The sequence below is a fragment of the Triticum aestivum genome, chromosome 2A, assembly GCF_018294505.1.
Source record: "Triticum aestivum cultivar Chinese Spring chromosome 2A, IWGSC CS RefSeq v2.1, whole genome shotgun sequence".
In the NCBI taxonomy this organism is placed as follows: domain Eukaryota; kingdom Viridiplantae; phylum Streptophyta; class Magnoliopsida; order Poales; family Poaceae; genus Triticum; species Triticum aestivum.
Window position 1 is genome coordinate 255,402,502 of NC_057797.1, and position 13,054 is coordinate 255,415,555.

The 13,054-nt window shown below is 43.0% G+C and overlaps 1 protein-coding gene across 16 annotated transcripts; it reads right to left on the reverse strand.

The window, feature by feature from the left end:
• Positions 1-751: 751 nt before the first annotated feature.
• Positions 752-9,192, reverse strand: LOC123188494 (uncharacterized). Of its 16 annotated transcripts, none has more exons than XR_006494731.1 (11): positions 8,686-9,189; positions 7,733-8,075; positions 7,175-7,346; positions 6,646-6,734; positions 6,436-6,561; positions 5,749-5,813; positions 5,467-5,591; positions 4,899-4,980; positions 4,365-4,411; positions 3,231-3,318; positions 2,778-3,146 (listed from the first exon to the last, which is right to left on the reverse strand). XR_006494731.1 is itself a non-coding variant. In XM_044600641.1 (6 exons), the coding sequence occupies exons 3-6, from the start codon at positions 4,907-4,909 to the stop codon at positions 3,026-3,028; spliced, it is 306 nt and encodes a 101-aa protein (XP_044456576.1). In that variant the 5' UTR covers positions 4,910-4,980; positions 5,467-5,591; positions 5,749-6,412; the 3' UTR covers positions 2,778-3,025. The 16 variants fall into 16 exon arrangements, 2 of the variants coding, with proteins under 2 accessions (XP_044456576.1, XP_044456575.1); XR_006494730.1 differs by having other exon boundaries at positions 2,778-3,122; positions 5,371-5,591; XR_006494729.1 differs by having other exon boundaries at positions 5,371-5,591.
• Positions 9,193-13,054: the final 3,862 nt, after the last annotated feature.

Consider the following 13,054-nt stretch of genomic DNA (forward strand, 5'->3'; position numbering starts at 1 on the left):
AGATGACGTGGCATGCCTCCAAAAAATAAGTTTATGAGTGGCAAGGCCACAAGGTTATCTTCAGGAAGATTCACAGGATTGAGCTGCTGCTGGACATCCTTGGTGATGTTCATGGGAAGGTCCGTCCTATGCAAATCGCAAATTAGATCAAGGCATGAAATAGTTGCCCCACCTAGTGTTTAATAGTAGTTTGGATTGTGTCTAATTATCCGAACCTTGCCTATTATCGAGCCCTCTGGACTAGTACTCTCTTTGAATCTGTCTATGGGAACTACTGCTACTTTTGTGCGCCCGTGAATCATGTGAGAACCATCCTAATTATTGCCGAAACATATCCGTCCTCACTAGTTTTTTCATGTAATATGGCATGATAAGACATAAGTTGTCACGGTTTATCATACGAGCAGTGTGTGTTTGATGTAATAGAGTACTCTTTTGAGAATTGTGCACTAATGTATACATAGGGTAGATAAGGCTGGTTAAGTACATGTAAACACTGCTGGTACTACTCCATTTGTAAAAAGTTCTGTAAAACAAGGCACATTGACTCAGCTCGCTTCAACACTAGAAAAGTCGGCTATCGACTAGCTAACGATCAATAATCTATTGTCTGACATATAAGCAACTACGTATCTGATTACAGTGGTTCATGCAGTTAACTGAGGCCACACTGTAAATTCTAAATGTTCACATGCTAGTCCAGTGTTCATGTTGAACATGCACATTAAACTCGGCTTCATAAAATACTTGAAAAGCATAAGTTAAGAAATTTTATACATCTCAATGATTCATAGAACATAACAAAAATATTTACTAGTTCACAGCAAAAGACAAAGTTGTGAAAAGGTTTACAAATCAGAAAAAATCAAGCAATGCTTCTCTGAGCAAAGGGCCTCCTTAGGCAGGCTTTAATTTCCTGGAGTTCACTCTGGTTTTTCTTGTTGCCACCATCCAAGATTAGGTTCTTTCATTTCAAAATAACCAATTATAATTGTGTTCTTAGTTGGAATGCTGAACTGAACCATGTAGTGTATTGACCATCTAAACTTCTTGTGCAGTTCTACTAAATTTAAGCACTGCTATTTGCAGAAATAAGCAGACCATGATGCCTTTTGTTCGTGCACCTGTCCCAAAAACCTTCATGCAGCCGTGCTAGCTAGTCCTCCGTCCATGGATGAATTGGGAGAAAGTGCATTCCCAACTAGGATACAATTGTTTTCGCTCGTCCCTGCACTGCAGTTAGGAAGTAAAATATATGATTCAGCTTCTTTTAGATTGCGTTGGCCATTCTACCTAGTCACTACCTATGTAGGAATACCTGGAAGATAGGTGGTTAGGCAACGGCAGCTAGGAATAGCCATCTCATTTTGTGCAGTTCTACTAAAACTGAGGTGTACTTTTGATTGCGCTGATAGAAACGATATGGAGACACACATCCTTGTTTCCGCAAATATGAAATACGGTTATTTAAATAGTGACATTTATTTGCAGTGGCATATGATTAACATCAGCATCTATTGTGTTATAATTGGCACTACATTGACAGTATGAAAATGCCCTTAAGTAAGAAGTAGCATCACATCACATCAACACTGTCACTAGATTAACATGCAAAACAATAGCATTAGTATTACTGTCATGAGAATAGCACATGGTCATAAAATGTGCAATCAAAATTTTGCAGTTCCACTGGGATGAAGCAATGCTAGCGGTGTGAGATTTAAGTGTGACTACAAAAACACAATTCATGAGAAATAAAATGGTGGTGGCATTGCTTCAATTTATCGACAGCACTAGACCATTACTTAATAGTGACATTAGGTGGCATTGCTTAATAATTCATGTGATTTTACATTAACGGTAGCGATATGGGCGTAGGGATAGCAGGGGCATAAATTGGTGAGGCAGATGTGGTTGCCCAAAGCAGCAAACACTCAGGCAGCATGTCTGCATTTGTTCCATTTTTTATCTCTTCGGTGACATTTTCCTATGTGAGCACAGGAAATCTAGAGCTGCTCGTTCTCATTTGTGTTTTCCCCCAACGCCCCTCACTTCCTTTCCTTTTTTCAACCAAAGAGACAGGTCCACTTCCCCCACTCTTCGCCATCCACCATGCTTTCTTCGCCTTATCAACCAAGGGAGCAGTTGGCTCAGTTGGGTAGCCAGTATCCATTACTTTCCCCCCATTGCCTCTTAGAATCATGTCCTAGATTCATGCTACATTTCCCCATTTCCTCTTAGAATCATGTCCTAAATTCATGCTACAGATTTCCCACTTTCTTCCCTATTTGAATCAACCCTTAAATTCGACTGTATGAACTGGCTTTACCTCTAATAATAGTAAAAGTCTACGTGGCTTTGGAATAGTCGACGGGAGTAGAAAAATATGCACACGCAGCCACATGGGGAACTGGGGCAGTAGAGAAAGGTCGGTTTCGAAGGAATATATACCCAAGGGTCGTCGGCATGTGGCAAAGACGACGTCTGGAGGCCGCATCTTGGCCACAATACCACGGGGAGGAAGAAGGGGTCGAAGGCCCTCCCGATCCGACGCTATCTCGAAGAGAATGGCACGGCCGTCGATCAGAACACGCGGGCAGCTGTTGGTCTCCTCCCTCACCGCCAACGACTGCGTGGACGACGCACCTACACCCCTTCCCTGGTCAAGTGGTTACGCCGGATTTGTGACCAGCCATGAGCAGAGAAAGAGAGTGTGTGGCCACCTATGCATTTCTTAGATCTGGAAAGCATGAGAGAATGAAAGAGAGGAACCCTAATAAAGCAAGCACCAAGACTCCTGCTATATATACTAGAGGTTGGGGCGCCCCCATGGCACGCCGCTTGAGCGGAAGCTCGGCGGTGCCAGATGGGTCCCATCAAACAAACCACTATGTACAAAGATAATTCCTCATCAACCAAAGCATTACAGTCTGCCGCACTTCCAGCTATTGGCCTCCTTGTCCATCTCTCCGGTGCCACACGAGAGGACGACAATGAAGATGCCACATATTGTTTGGCCTCTTGTTTATATCAGGTTCCACACGCCAAGGGAAGAGGACGAAGACACGGACTGCTCGACCTCGTTCGTGTCTCCGACGTTGTGTGTGACGGTGCAAGGACGACTGCAGTGCCCAGATGGGAGGACTCTAATCACATAACAGGTTACTGAGAACGATTAAGGTTGTAGTTCATGTGTGTGTTGGACAGACAAGCAACCATATGATACATACCTGATCCAGAAGGTATATTTGTAGTAGGTGCCCTGAAAGCAGGAACTGAAAGTGTCACCGCCGCCACAGCTACAAGATTCTTTGCAGCCTGTGACACAAACACAAATAAAAATCTAGCCATCCAGATAATATAATTTGTATTCAACAACGGTGACAACAATCGCAACCCGTAAATTAAGCAGCTCGAAATTGGCAACCCAACCCATGAATAAAGCGACGTCGATCTGAAATGCAGTGCCTCAAGTAACCGTTGGACATGAAAAAACCTACTGATTTTCTAGCTGGACAAACATAACGAGATCATAAGGAAAAATTAGCACAAGGAAAGGAGAGAAAAATACTACGGTACACTATAGATCAACCGACCTGACTACACATACAACTGGATTTTCAAAATTCCAAATGAAACACCATGTTCTAATTCTTTGCTGAAATACTTGAGCTGCTAATAGCAACACCAAGTCAGACTGTAGACTAAGGGTTGCCTTGAGTTGGATTAAGGTGTCTGTATTTCATATATACAATTGTTATTCCATTCTTGACACTTCACTAGAAAGCAGATACCATCAACATGCTGCGAGACACCACCATATCCATGGGATGGACACGGTTCTTATGGGCTTATGGCTAGTACTATTCTATAAAAGAGAAGTATACTACGGTACACTATAGATCAACCGACCTGACTACACATATAACTGGATTTTCAAAATTCCAAATGAAACACCATGTTCTAATTCTTTGCTGAAATACTTGAGCTGCTAATAGCAACGCCAAGTCAGACTGTAGACTAAGGGTTGCCTTGAGTTGGATTAAGGTGTCTGTATTTCATATATACAAGTGTTATTCCATTCTGGACACTTCACTAGAAAGCAGATACCATCAACATGCTGCGAGACACCCCCATATCCATGGGATGGACACGGTTCTTATGGGCTTATGGCTAGTACTATTCTATAAAAGAGAAGTAGAGAACACATACAGTATGTGAGGTATTCTTATTAACAAGTCAGAAGATAAAAAGAGCTTGATGGCTTGAAAGAGTATAGTAGAGAAGTATTCCTGATGTAGGAAAAAAATCAAGTTTGCAAAGAAAAGATGAACTAAGAAAACGTCGACGATTTACAAACTTACAATTATAGATCTCCCAAATGCACCAGCACTAACATAAGCCCATGTTCCTGGAAGCATACCCAACAAACTGCATGTGTAAAAAAGCAATATCTGAGGTAGCGTTTCTTTAAAGAAGAAATATATACTGATGACAACTTTTTCAATGTAATATTTCATCACAAAAGAATGCTCAATTTGCAGTGGATCGGAGGCCAGGGTTCAACTGTTCAAGTCCTACAATAGTTTGTGCGACCCATCCTCATAAAATCAGATGGAACCCATCGATTCTCAACACAAACAGTTCTAAATGTCAGGCTACCAATAGTCACTAAATTTAATTTCACCATAATGTCCCACAAGGATTTTTATTTGGCCACACACAACGGCTGAAGAAATATATTAACTTACAATGCGTCTCAATTATGGAATATTGATTAACCACATCATACTTGCAACCCGTAAATAGCCAAGGAATCTTACTCAGCCCGTAACAATTCCACCTAGGCAGATGGCACAAAAGCACACTAATAGGTCAAGATAGGAATGCTCACATACCCTGACAGCATGTGCTTGTTGTGATAAGCATTCACCGGCTTGCCGGCCTCGTCCCTCGAGGGGCATATAAAGAAACATCACCCTGCATCAAAAGGTCACATTAAGAGGAAGAAGTAGGAAAATGAAGCATCAAGCAACAAAAAAATACTATCAGGCTGCAGTGCAGCAAAGCTGAAGAAATAAGCCCAAATCTGGCTTGTCAACGTTTGGGGCAGAGCTAACAAACAACTTCCCTGGAAAGCATGGGAAGGTTCCAATAATTTGGTCATCCGCTCCACTATACAAATTAATGGACATGTGCCAAAACAAAGAAATGAAGGAAATCATAGATAACAAAGTGAGGTCACATAATAGACTGAACTGAACTAAGATCAATATTACAATCTCCAATGAACTGAAGTGGAGACGGCGTCTCAGATCATGCTGGACAGGTCAAAAAGCTCGATTAGCATGGAGGTGGGTGTTGTCATACGTCGGCGAGGAGCCATGGGGGATCAGCTCGCCGCCCTCTGGTCGCGGCAGCATTGTCAGAGATGTGGTGCTCGCATGGACAAGACCAAGATGCTACCTCTGGTTTCCAGCGTGAGCATCACCAACAGACATGGCGGTGGCGCTGGTTCTTGCCTCCCAGTCTTTAGTGGAGAGGCCCGCAAGGAGGAAGGGTCCAAAGATATGCATACTCCGACCAATCATCTGGACATGCATTACTAACGAGTGAGTTTGATAAATGTTGACACCCGATGTTGCAAGTTACAACATGGTGACTGAGAGATTTCAACAGCAAAGGAAAAAATGAAAGTGTCACAAAATTTTAAATTAAAATTTGGAATAGAAGAAAACATAACCAAACCTTCTATGAAATTCTATAGAGATTTCAACAGCAAAGGAAAGCCTCGATATATTGGCTCAACAAATCTGCAATGTCACAATTAATTTTAGTCAGTTGTCTAAATTTGTGCATTACGTGATAACAAAACCTAATGTGATATCTTATATCCTAACACGCTGACCAATATCTGACAGGATCCTAATTTTTTTCTGAATGGCTCCTGCGATTTTAGCAGATCAACTAAATTACTTGTTGAGAAGGACTTAGCATATTTAGATAGCTTAATCAATTAGCTTATTAAACAGGAGAACCATATGCTAGGATTAAAATAGAACAAAAGCTTAATTATATCAAGAAAGATACGGTTGTGAAATCAGAAAGGATAGGGAATCGAAACGCAGTTGCAAGTGGTCATGCAAGCAACAGCGTACATGCATATAGCTGCTGATGAACAACCAAAATGGAAAAGGTCAGCCACCGACACGAATGCATCTAATTAGGGACTCACAAATGTTTAGAGAAACTCTTATGAAGCAATTTCAAGTTCTATTTCTAATCCTGGATTATCCCTAGGAAGCACTTCATAAAGAATGTTCATGTTATTCTGATTTGAAACAAGAGATGTTTTTCATGATGCAATCCAAAGGAACTGAACACCTCCTCTTGTCTCATATATATATATATATATATATATATATATATATATACCATAGGAAAAGCAAGTCAGAGCTTCATCCTCTTGTCCTTCTCCATCAACCATGTGCCTAGCGTTGACTCCATCCTCCACACGAACATGACTAAAAAAACTATGGGCATAAGAAAACCAAACTATACCTGCGAATGGGATTATGTGAATAAGATAATAACCAAAGAATCAGACATTCCAACAACCATAATCGGTTCAGCTGTAATACTCACCAGTAGAAGGAAGGCTCCATGCTTTCCCACCTCAGTCAACAGTCATAGCAGTAATGGATGTTGTGGCCTTACCGGTGTCGCGGGTCGATCTGTTCATGAAAAATTTCAGCAGCCACATGAGCACATACGAAAAGAACGATGATTTACATAGGAAAGAAAAATCAGATTCAAAGAGCTTTCTAGCTATAAATCACAAGTTGAAGTCATACTCTGTCTACGATACACAAAAAATGAGAAGCTCAGATGCATAAATCCTAAGTGACCATAAGATAAATATGCCAACATGTGAATCAGAAATCCAATGTTTCAAACTATTTGATGCCATTTGTCAAATGCATTTCTACTTTTCAGTGGTGATCATGTTCAATAAACTCTGAATTTTACACATTGTTATGACATCTTTGTATAGAATACATACTTCATATTTCTCCATGAAAAAATAGATTTGCAAGGCAGATAACTTGTTCATACAACTAAAACAATTGCTAATGAAAGAACATGCATCAAATCTTATAACATTAGAGCTTACGTCTTTTTCAAAGCCTTGGTTGTTGACTTGTTGTTGGCTTTGAGCTCCTAAACTTGCTTTCACAAATAGTCCGTATCAACTCTCAGCTTCTTCATCTTCTCACAATAATTGATCTCCTCTGAAATCAACCCAGAATCCTACTTAGATGGCATCGACTGCAAACTTTCACTGCCTGGAGAAAAAGTAATTAAAAGCAGGGCAAACAGATAGAAAACAAGTGCCCTAATTAGCATTGGGAAAACCTGTTCTGCAAGAAACTTGCTTAAGAGGGGCTATGGTAACAAATTGTTAGAGCCAAATACTTCAAGAATAAAACTATTAATACTAGCAAAACAAGAGTCACTGCTTCCCTTACTGCAAATCAGTTATGAAGGCACTCCCCTAAAAAAATACCAGATCAATGATTTTAGAAGAAGCTTGCTTCCTAAGCTGTATTTATGATGGACTGAACTAAATAACAAGGTTAAGGATTCACAACCCTGACAAAGTGTTTTGGTGTTTGAACAAAAAAGGGGTATTTAGTAGGAGGTGCTAGGTGGGAGCTCTGCCGCTGCTTACCTTGCCGTTGCTGCAATGGATCCCGAGCTCGGGGGAGAGGGGGGACCGCTGCTTCCCATCTGGAGCTCGGGGGAGAGGGGGCGTGCGTCCGAGGCATGGGAGCGCCATCCATGAGGCAAAGGAGCACCAGAGAGCACGGCAGGAGCCAGAGATGACCAGACAAAGGCGCCGGAGAATCGCCGACGACGAGGAGGCTCCCGTGATGCTTATTGTGTTCGATTGTGGCAACTGGTTGCCTGCACAATATTGACCAACGTGTAGTCCATGATTTCCGCCCAGGTTTTGTGGCTTTCGAAGTTTTGTGCATGTGTTCTATCCTCCTATTGGAAGAGTTGCACGAATCCTGTCCAACACAAACAAAATTTCAGAGCAGGCTGTGAATCACAAGTTATGGACTGCAAAGAAACACACAGAGTCACGTGGCATAAGTACAAACAGGTGATAAAGCAGCAATCCATCGACACAAAACATAACCAAACAACGCGGCAGAAGCAGTGATAAACATGGATGAATGCATGATGAATCACACCTAAGTTGATGCAAAAGAGCAACACCAAACACACGATCAACACCCCACACGTTCTAATACTTAAATTCCAACTTTACTAATGACTTATTTTCATTTTCTCAGTGAAAAAAACTGAGGTCTCCGACTTACTGCTTAATGGTTTTGTGAAGCCGCAAAAAAAAAACAACAACAAAGTATTCTAATATTATTACAAGGCTGCACAGATGAACATATATAAGAGCTTTTTTGCGAATTGACTATATGAGCTTTCTGTAGAACAGCACAAAAAATAGTACAGCAGAAGAAATAACAATTCCTGCGAACAATACTAAAATATTAACACAAAAGTCGATAGAAGAATGCAACAGAACATGGCTGAATAGAAATTTGAATTGACGAGAAAATAAAGGAGGAAACAAGATGGGCAAAGGTGTGTGAATCTCACCTTGATCCCTCGGCCAAGCCCCTCTGACTGTCTGGCACTCGCGTCGCCAAGCCAGCGAGCCTCGCCGTCCCTCGACCAAGTCGTTCCCTCTGCCTGTCCAGCGCTCGAAGTCGCCCAGCCGACGAGCCTCGCTGTCCCTCGACCAAGACGCTCCCTCTGCCTGTCCGGTGCTCGCCCCCAACCGCCGAACCCGCCTACAACCGCCCCTCCCCGACCCTCCATCAACCCCTGTTGCTTCCGCCCGCAGCCCCCGCGCCCGCCTCGCCCCTGTCGCCGCCATGGGAGCTGGTTTGCCGTGGTAACGAGGAAGGGAGGTTGGAGGCGTGGCTGTGTTGACGAGGGAGAGACGAGGGAGGGATGTGGCGGCTGTCTGACGAGGGAGGGAGAAGTGCATCGACTATGGGATTTGGGGGGCTAGGGTTTGTGGGTGGAGCCGTGGAGGTAACGAGAGAAGGAGGAACATACCGAAAAGCTCCTTTGATGCATGACGTTCAGTGGTATGCTTATCAGCGCCATTGGTTTGCATGTGGATCATCATCTAGCATTTAATGATCAATGTACTCCCTCCGTTCCGAATTACTTGTCTTCGAAATGGATATATCTAGAACTAAAATACATCTTCATACATTCATTTCTACTATAAGTAATTCCGAACGGAGGGAGTATAAGGGAGCTGCAGCTGATTTTCATCCGGCGGTATTCATCGCGTAATCCAGCACCTTGGTCCTGGATTCATCCATCTCGCGTAGCATATGTCCCACTAGCCAGCTCCTTATTAGGTCGGAATCTGGAACTGGTTACATTTTGTATCAACTTGATGCACAGGTACAAGATCGACACATTAGGTTGACCTCTGTCACACATATATCCCGAGGAGCAATTAATGCACCTAAGCAATTAACTTGCTAGTTCAATAGTTTTTTTAGTTGTCATGCGATCACTAGTGGATAATTAGTTCGTCAATTTACCTAATCATGGTGTACTAATCGGACAACTGTGTACAATTTATATGCACCCCAATAACATACATCCATTACTAATTGACTAAGACTGGTCATAGTGAGGAGTAACTTAGACTAGTAACATGCATATGTTACTAGTCTATGGTACTATCTCTATAGCGTATAGTATTATAGATTAGTATCATAGGTGGTCTCATTTACTGTCATGCATGACACATAGTAGCACCACATTTATTATGTTAGGGTATCTATCTATATTACTATAACCATCTCTCTCTTCTTTAATTGCTTGTCACATAAGCACGTTTACAAGTCTTAAGTACATGATACTATTTATGTTACCCCACTATGGCCAGCCTAATTGAAGCATGCGTTTGCATTTAAGTACTAATCATGTCATTTTTAACTTCTCGTGCCGCAAATTGCCTCAACACTCGCTCATTATGCAGCACTGTAACCTTGTTTTTTTTATTTGACTAGACAATCCTTATCGTCTCACCACCACGCGCACTCAAATCATTTACTGTTCTTCTCCCCCCTCCCCACCTCTCACCTACCGGAAACGCTCACGGCGGTGCTCAAGATCAAAATCTCCAGGGCTCCCATTGCCACCGCCGCCGGCACACAATCAACACTTTGCGGCCACTTTCTCAATGGCTCGGATGCTTCCACCCCCTCCCCCCTTCGTGGCTCTGCTGGCGAGCCGAACCAGCCATCGATCTTGTGTACGATGAGTTCGACATGCTCATAATCTAGAGTTTCAAAGCTTTTGCATCAAAGGGGGGTTTTTTGGAACTGTTTATGCAAGACGTGACTCCTCACTCGAACGTCTGGTGGTAGCATATTTATGGCGTCGTTGTCACGGCCGTCCTTCGGCCTGTCTTCGGACCTATATGAGCCAAAACAGATGCACACACATAGTCAGCAGTATCGCAGCCCAATCCGCCCGCACACTCGAATACTCGCCCGAAAACTACATATCTCGCCAAAATATATATACTGTATAAGATAAAGTCAGGCCATGAGCTGCATGCACGCATGCACATTTACTAGCTGCACGCATGCACATTTACTAGCCCGCCATCTTGATCGGCCCCTGCCATTCTTCTTAACACCATGCCCTCATTTTGCATATAGCACGGACATGGCACAACCTGTATCACATGCATGCGCCAGCACACAAAATATCCCCCCCCCCTAAACAAACACCACCCAACATCTTGCTCACACCACCACACTGTCAAGTTCTCAAGAAACACTTCCAAGTTCTCAAGAAACTAGTTGTTGATCTATGATAGAAAAAAAAGAAATCAAGCTCAGTTAGAAGAACTCCATATTGCAAGAACATAGCTTCAAAATTGATAACTTAGTTGCCCCTCCATGTCGACGAACTCCATATTTCTGTCGATCATGCAATAGATCCAGCCGAAACACCAAAAGCTTTCGGTTTACGTTTTTGCTTTTATGTGCCACGCCCGGGCTAGCTATATTGAGTGGTGCGAAATGTATGGGCCCGGGCTAAAACAACACACACGTAAAATGTTGGCCAGGTACTTATGGGGCCATATTATCTACCACATGCAAGCGTACCTAAGCCGATTCTCGCATAGGATGCCATCATGCTTGGTACAAGTGATAATGCAAACCGGGCGCCGGACACACCATACTAGACCGCAACGTGAGTATATAGTACCATCCGCATGTAGTATATGTCCCACGTATTGTTCCAACATTACAGGCTGTCGTTGGTTCCTCGCATCACGATGCATGCAGTGCACGACGAGGATAAAGTGCGCCAATGCCGCCGTGCACTGAAAGTGCGCTCCGGAAGAAACGATGTTATCTGGGGAGGTGTGTTTTTTCAACCCTTTTTTCTCCTGCACCTGCCCAGCCCCTTGTGTCCACGTGGATAGCCCCATCGATCGCTCCTTACACGACTCCTAATGGGTTTAATATATATATATATAGTGGAGTTATTTTTTTTGTACTAGCCATTATTAATTTGAATATGAGCGAACCACTATTTTCAATTAAAGTTCAAGTAAAAATAAAACTCGGTCAATAACGTGCCACCGCTTTCAGGTCGCACTATCAAATCACCGCGTCCAGGACGCACTATGTACTGTATCATTCACGTGCGGTCCCCGACCCTCCATCAAGTTGAAAACTACATTAGTCAAAAATGTCTATTGGGATGCCTCTTTGTAAACAAATGCGCTCCTAGCTTCAAAAAAATGTTCTCCTACGCGTACCCACGAGTGAGTGAGAAAACTAGTGTGTGCGTGCACCGCTTCTCTTCGCGAGAGTACAATATACTACACCCAAAGAACGTTCGGCACAAGAGTAATAGTATAAGTGTGTGTCGTGTGAGTTAAAATAAAAGGTGCGCAAGGTCTTTTATTTTTGAAAAGTTCCGAGGATAGGGTGTGAAGAGCACATATGTGTGTGACGTATACCTATAAAGAGACGGTGAGTGCAAGAAGTATAACACCCTCGATGCGACTATAGCTCCCACGTGTCGAGGCACGACTTAGAGATATAATCGCATTGAAGGCATATGTCGCAAGTTAGGCAATCTTCACAAACATCCCATGTAATATAACAATAAAAGGGGAGATAATATAGTTGGCTTACACTCGCCACGTCAATCAAGTACATAAATAATATTACATCATCCAAACACTCATGGCCCGACTACGGCGCCAAAATGAAAGAGAACCCAACATGCGACACGGTCCCAATCACCCCCAACTGGGCACCACTACTGATCATCGGGAAAGGAAACATAGTATCGTTGAGTCTTCGTCGAACTCCCACTTGAGCTCATAATCGTCACCTGGAGCGGAATCACCTGGACCTGCAACTGGTGTAGTAGGAATCTGTGAGCCACAGGGACTTAGCAATCTCGCACCCTCGCGATCAAGACTATTTAAGCTTATAGGAAGGGTAAGTCAATATATATATGTGGAGGTGCAGCAAGCGACTAGCATATGTGGTGGCTAACTTATACGCAAAAGAGAGCGAGAAGAGGAGGCAAAGCGCGAGCGAGAATCTAAAGAACAACCTGCGCAAACATTACTCCAACACCGTGTCCACTTTCCGGACTCCGTTGAGAAGGGGCCATCACGGTAACACACTCAGTTGATTCATTTTAATTAAGTTTAGTTCAAGTTATCTACAACCGGACATTAACAAATTCCCATCTGCCCATAACCGCGGGCACGGCTTTCGAAAGTTCAAATCCCTGCAGGGAGTCCCAACTTAGCCCATGACAAGCTCTCATGGTCAACGAAGGAATAGACCTCCTCCCAAGACGTTTCGATCAGACTCGGTATCTCGGTAACTCAAGACACTTCAATAGGTTAAAACAAGACCAGCAACACCGCCCGAATGTGCCGACAAATCCC

Coding starts and splice junctions, on each gene's coding strand:
- LOC123188494 (XM_044600641.1), bottom strand. Junction 3,319..4,364: donor CATTTGGGAGATCTATAATT/GTAAGTTTGTAA, acceptor TTTGTGTCACAG/GCTGCAAAGAATCTTGTAGC. Junction 3,166..3,230: donor AAATATACCTTCTGGATCAG/GTATGTATCATA, acceptor AATCGTTCTCAG/TAACCTGTTATGTGATTAGA.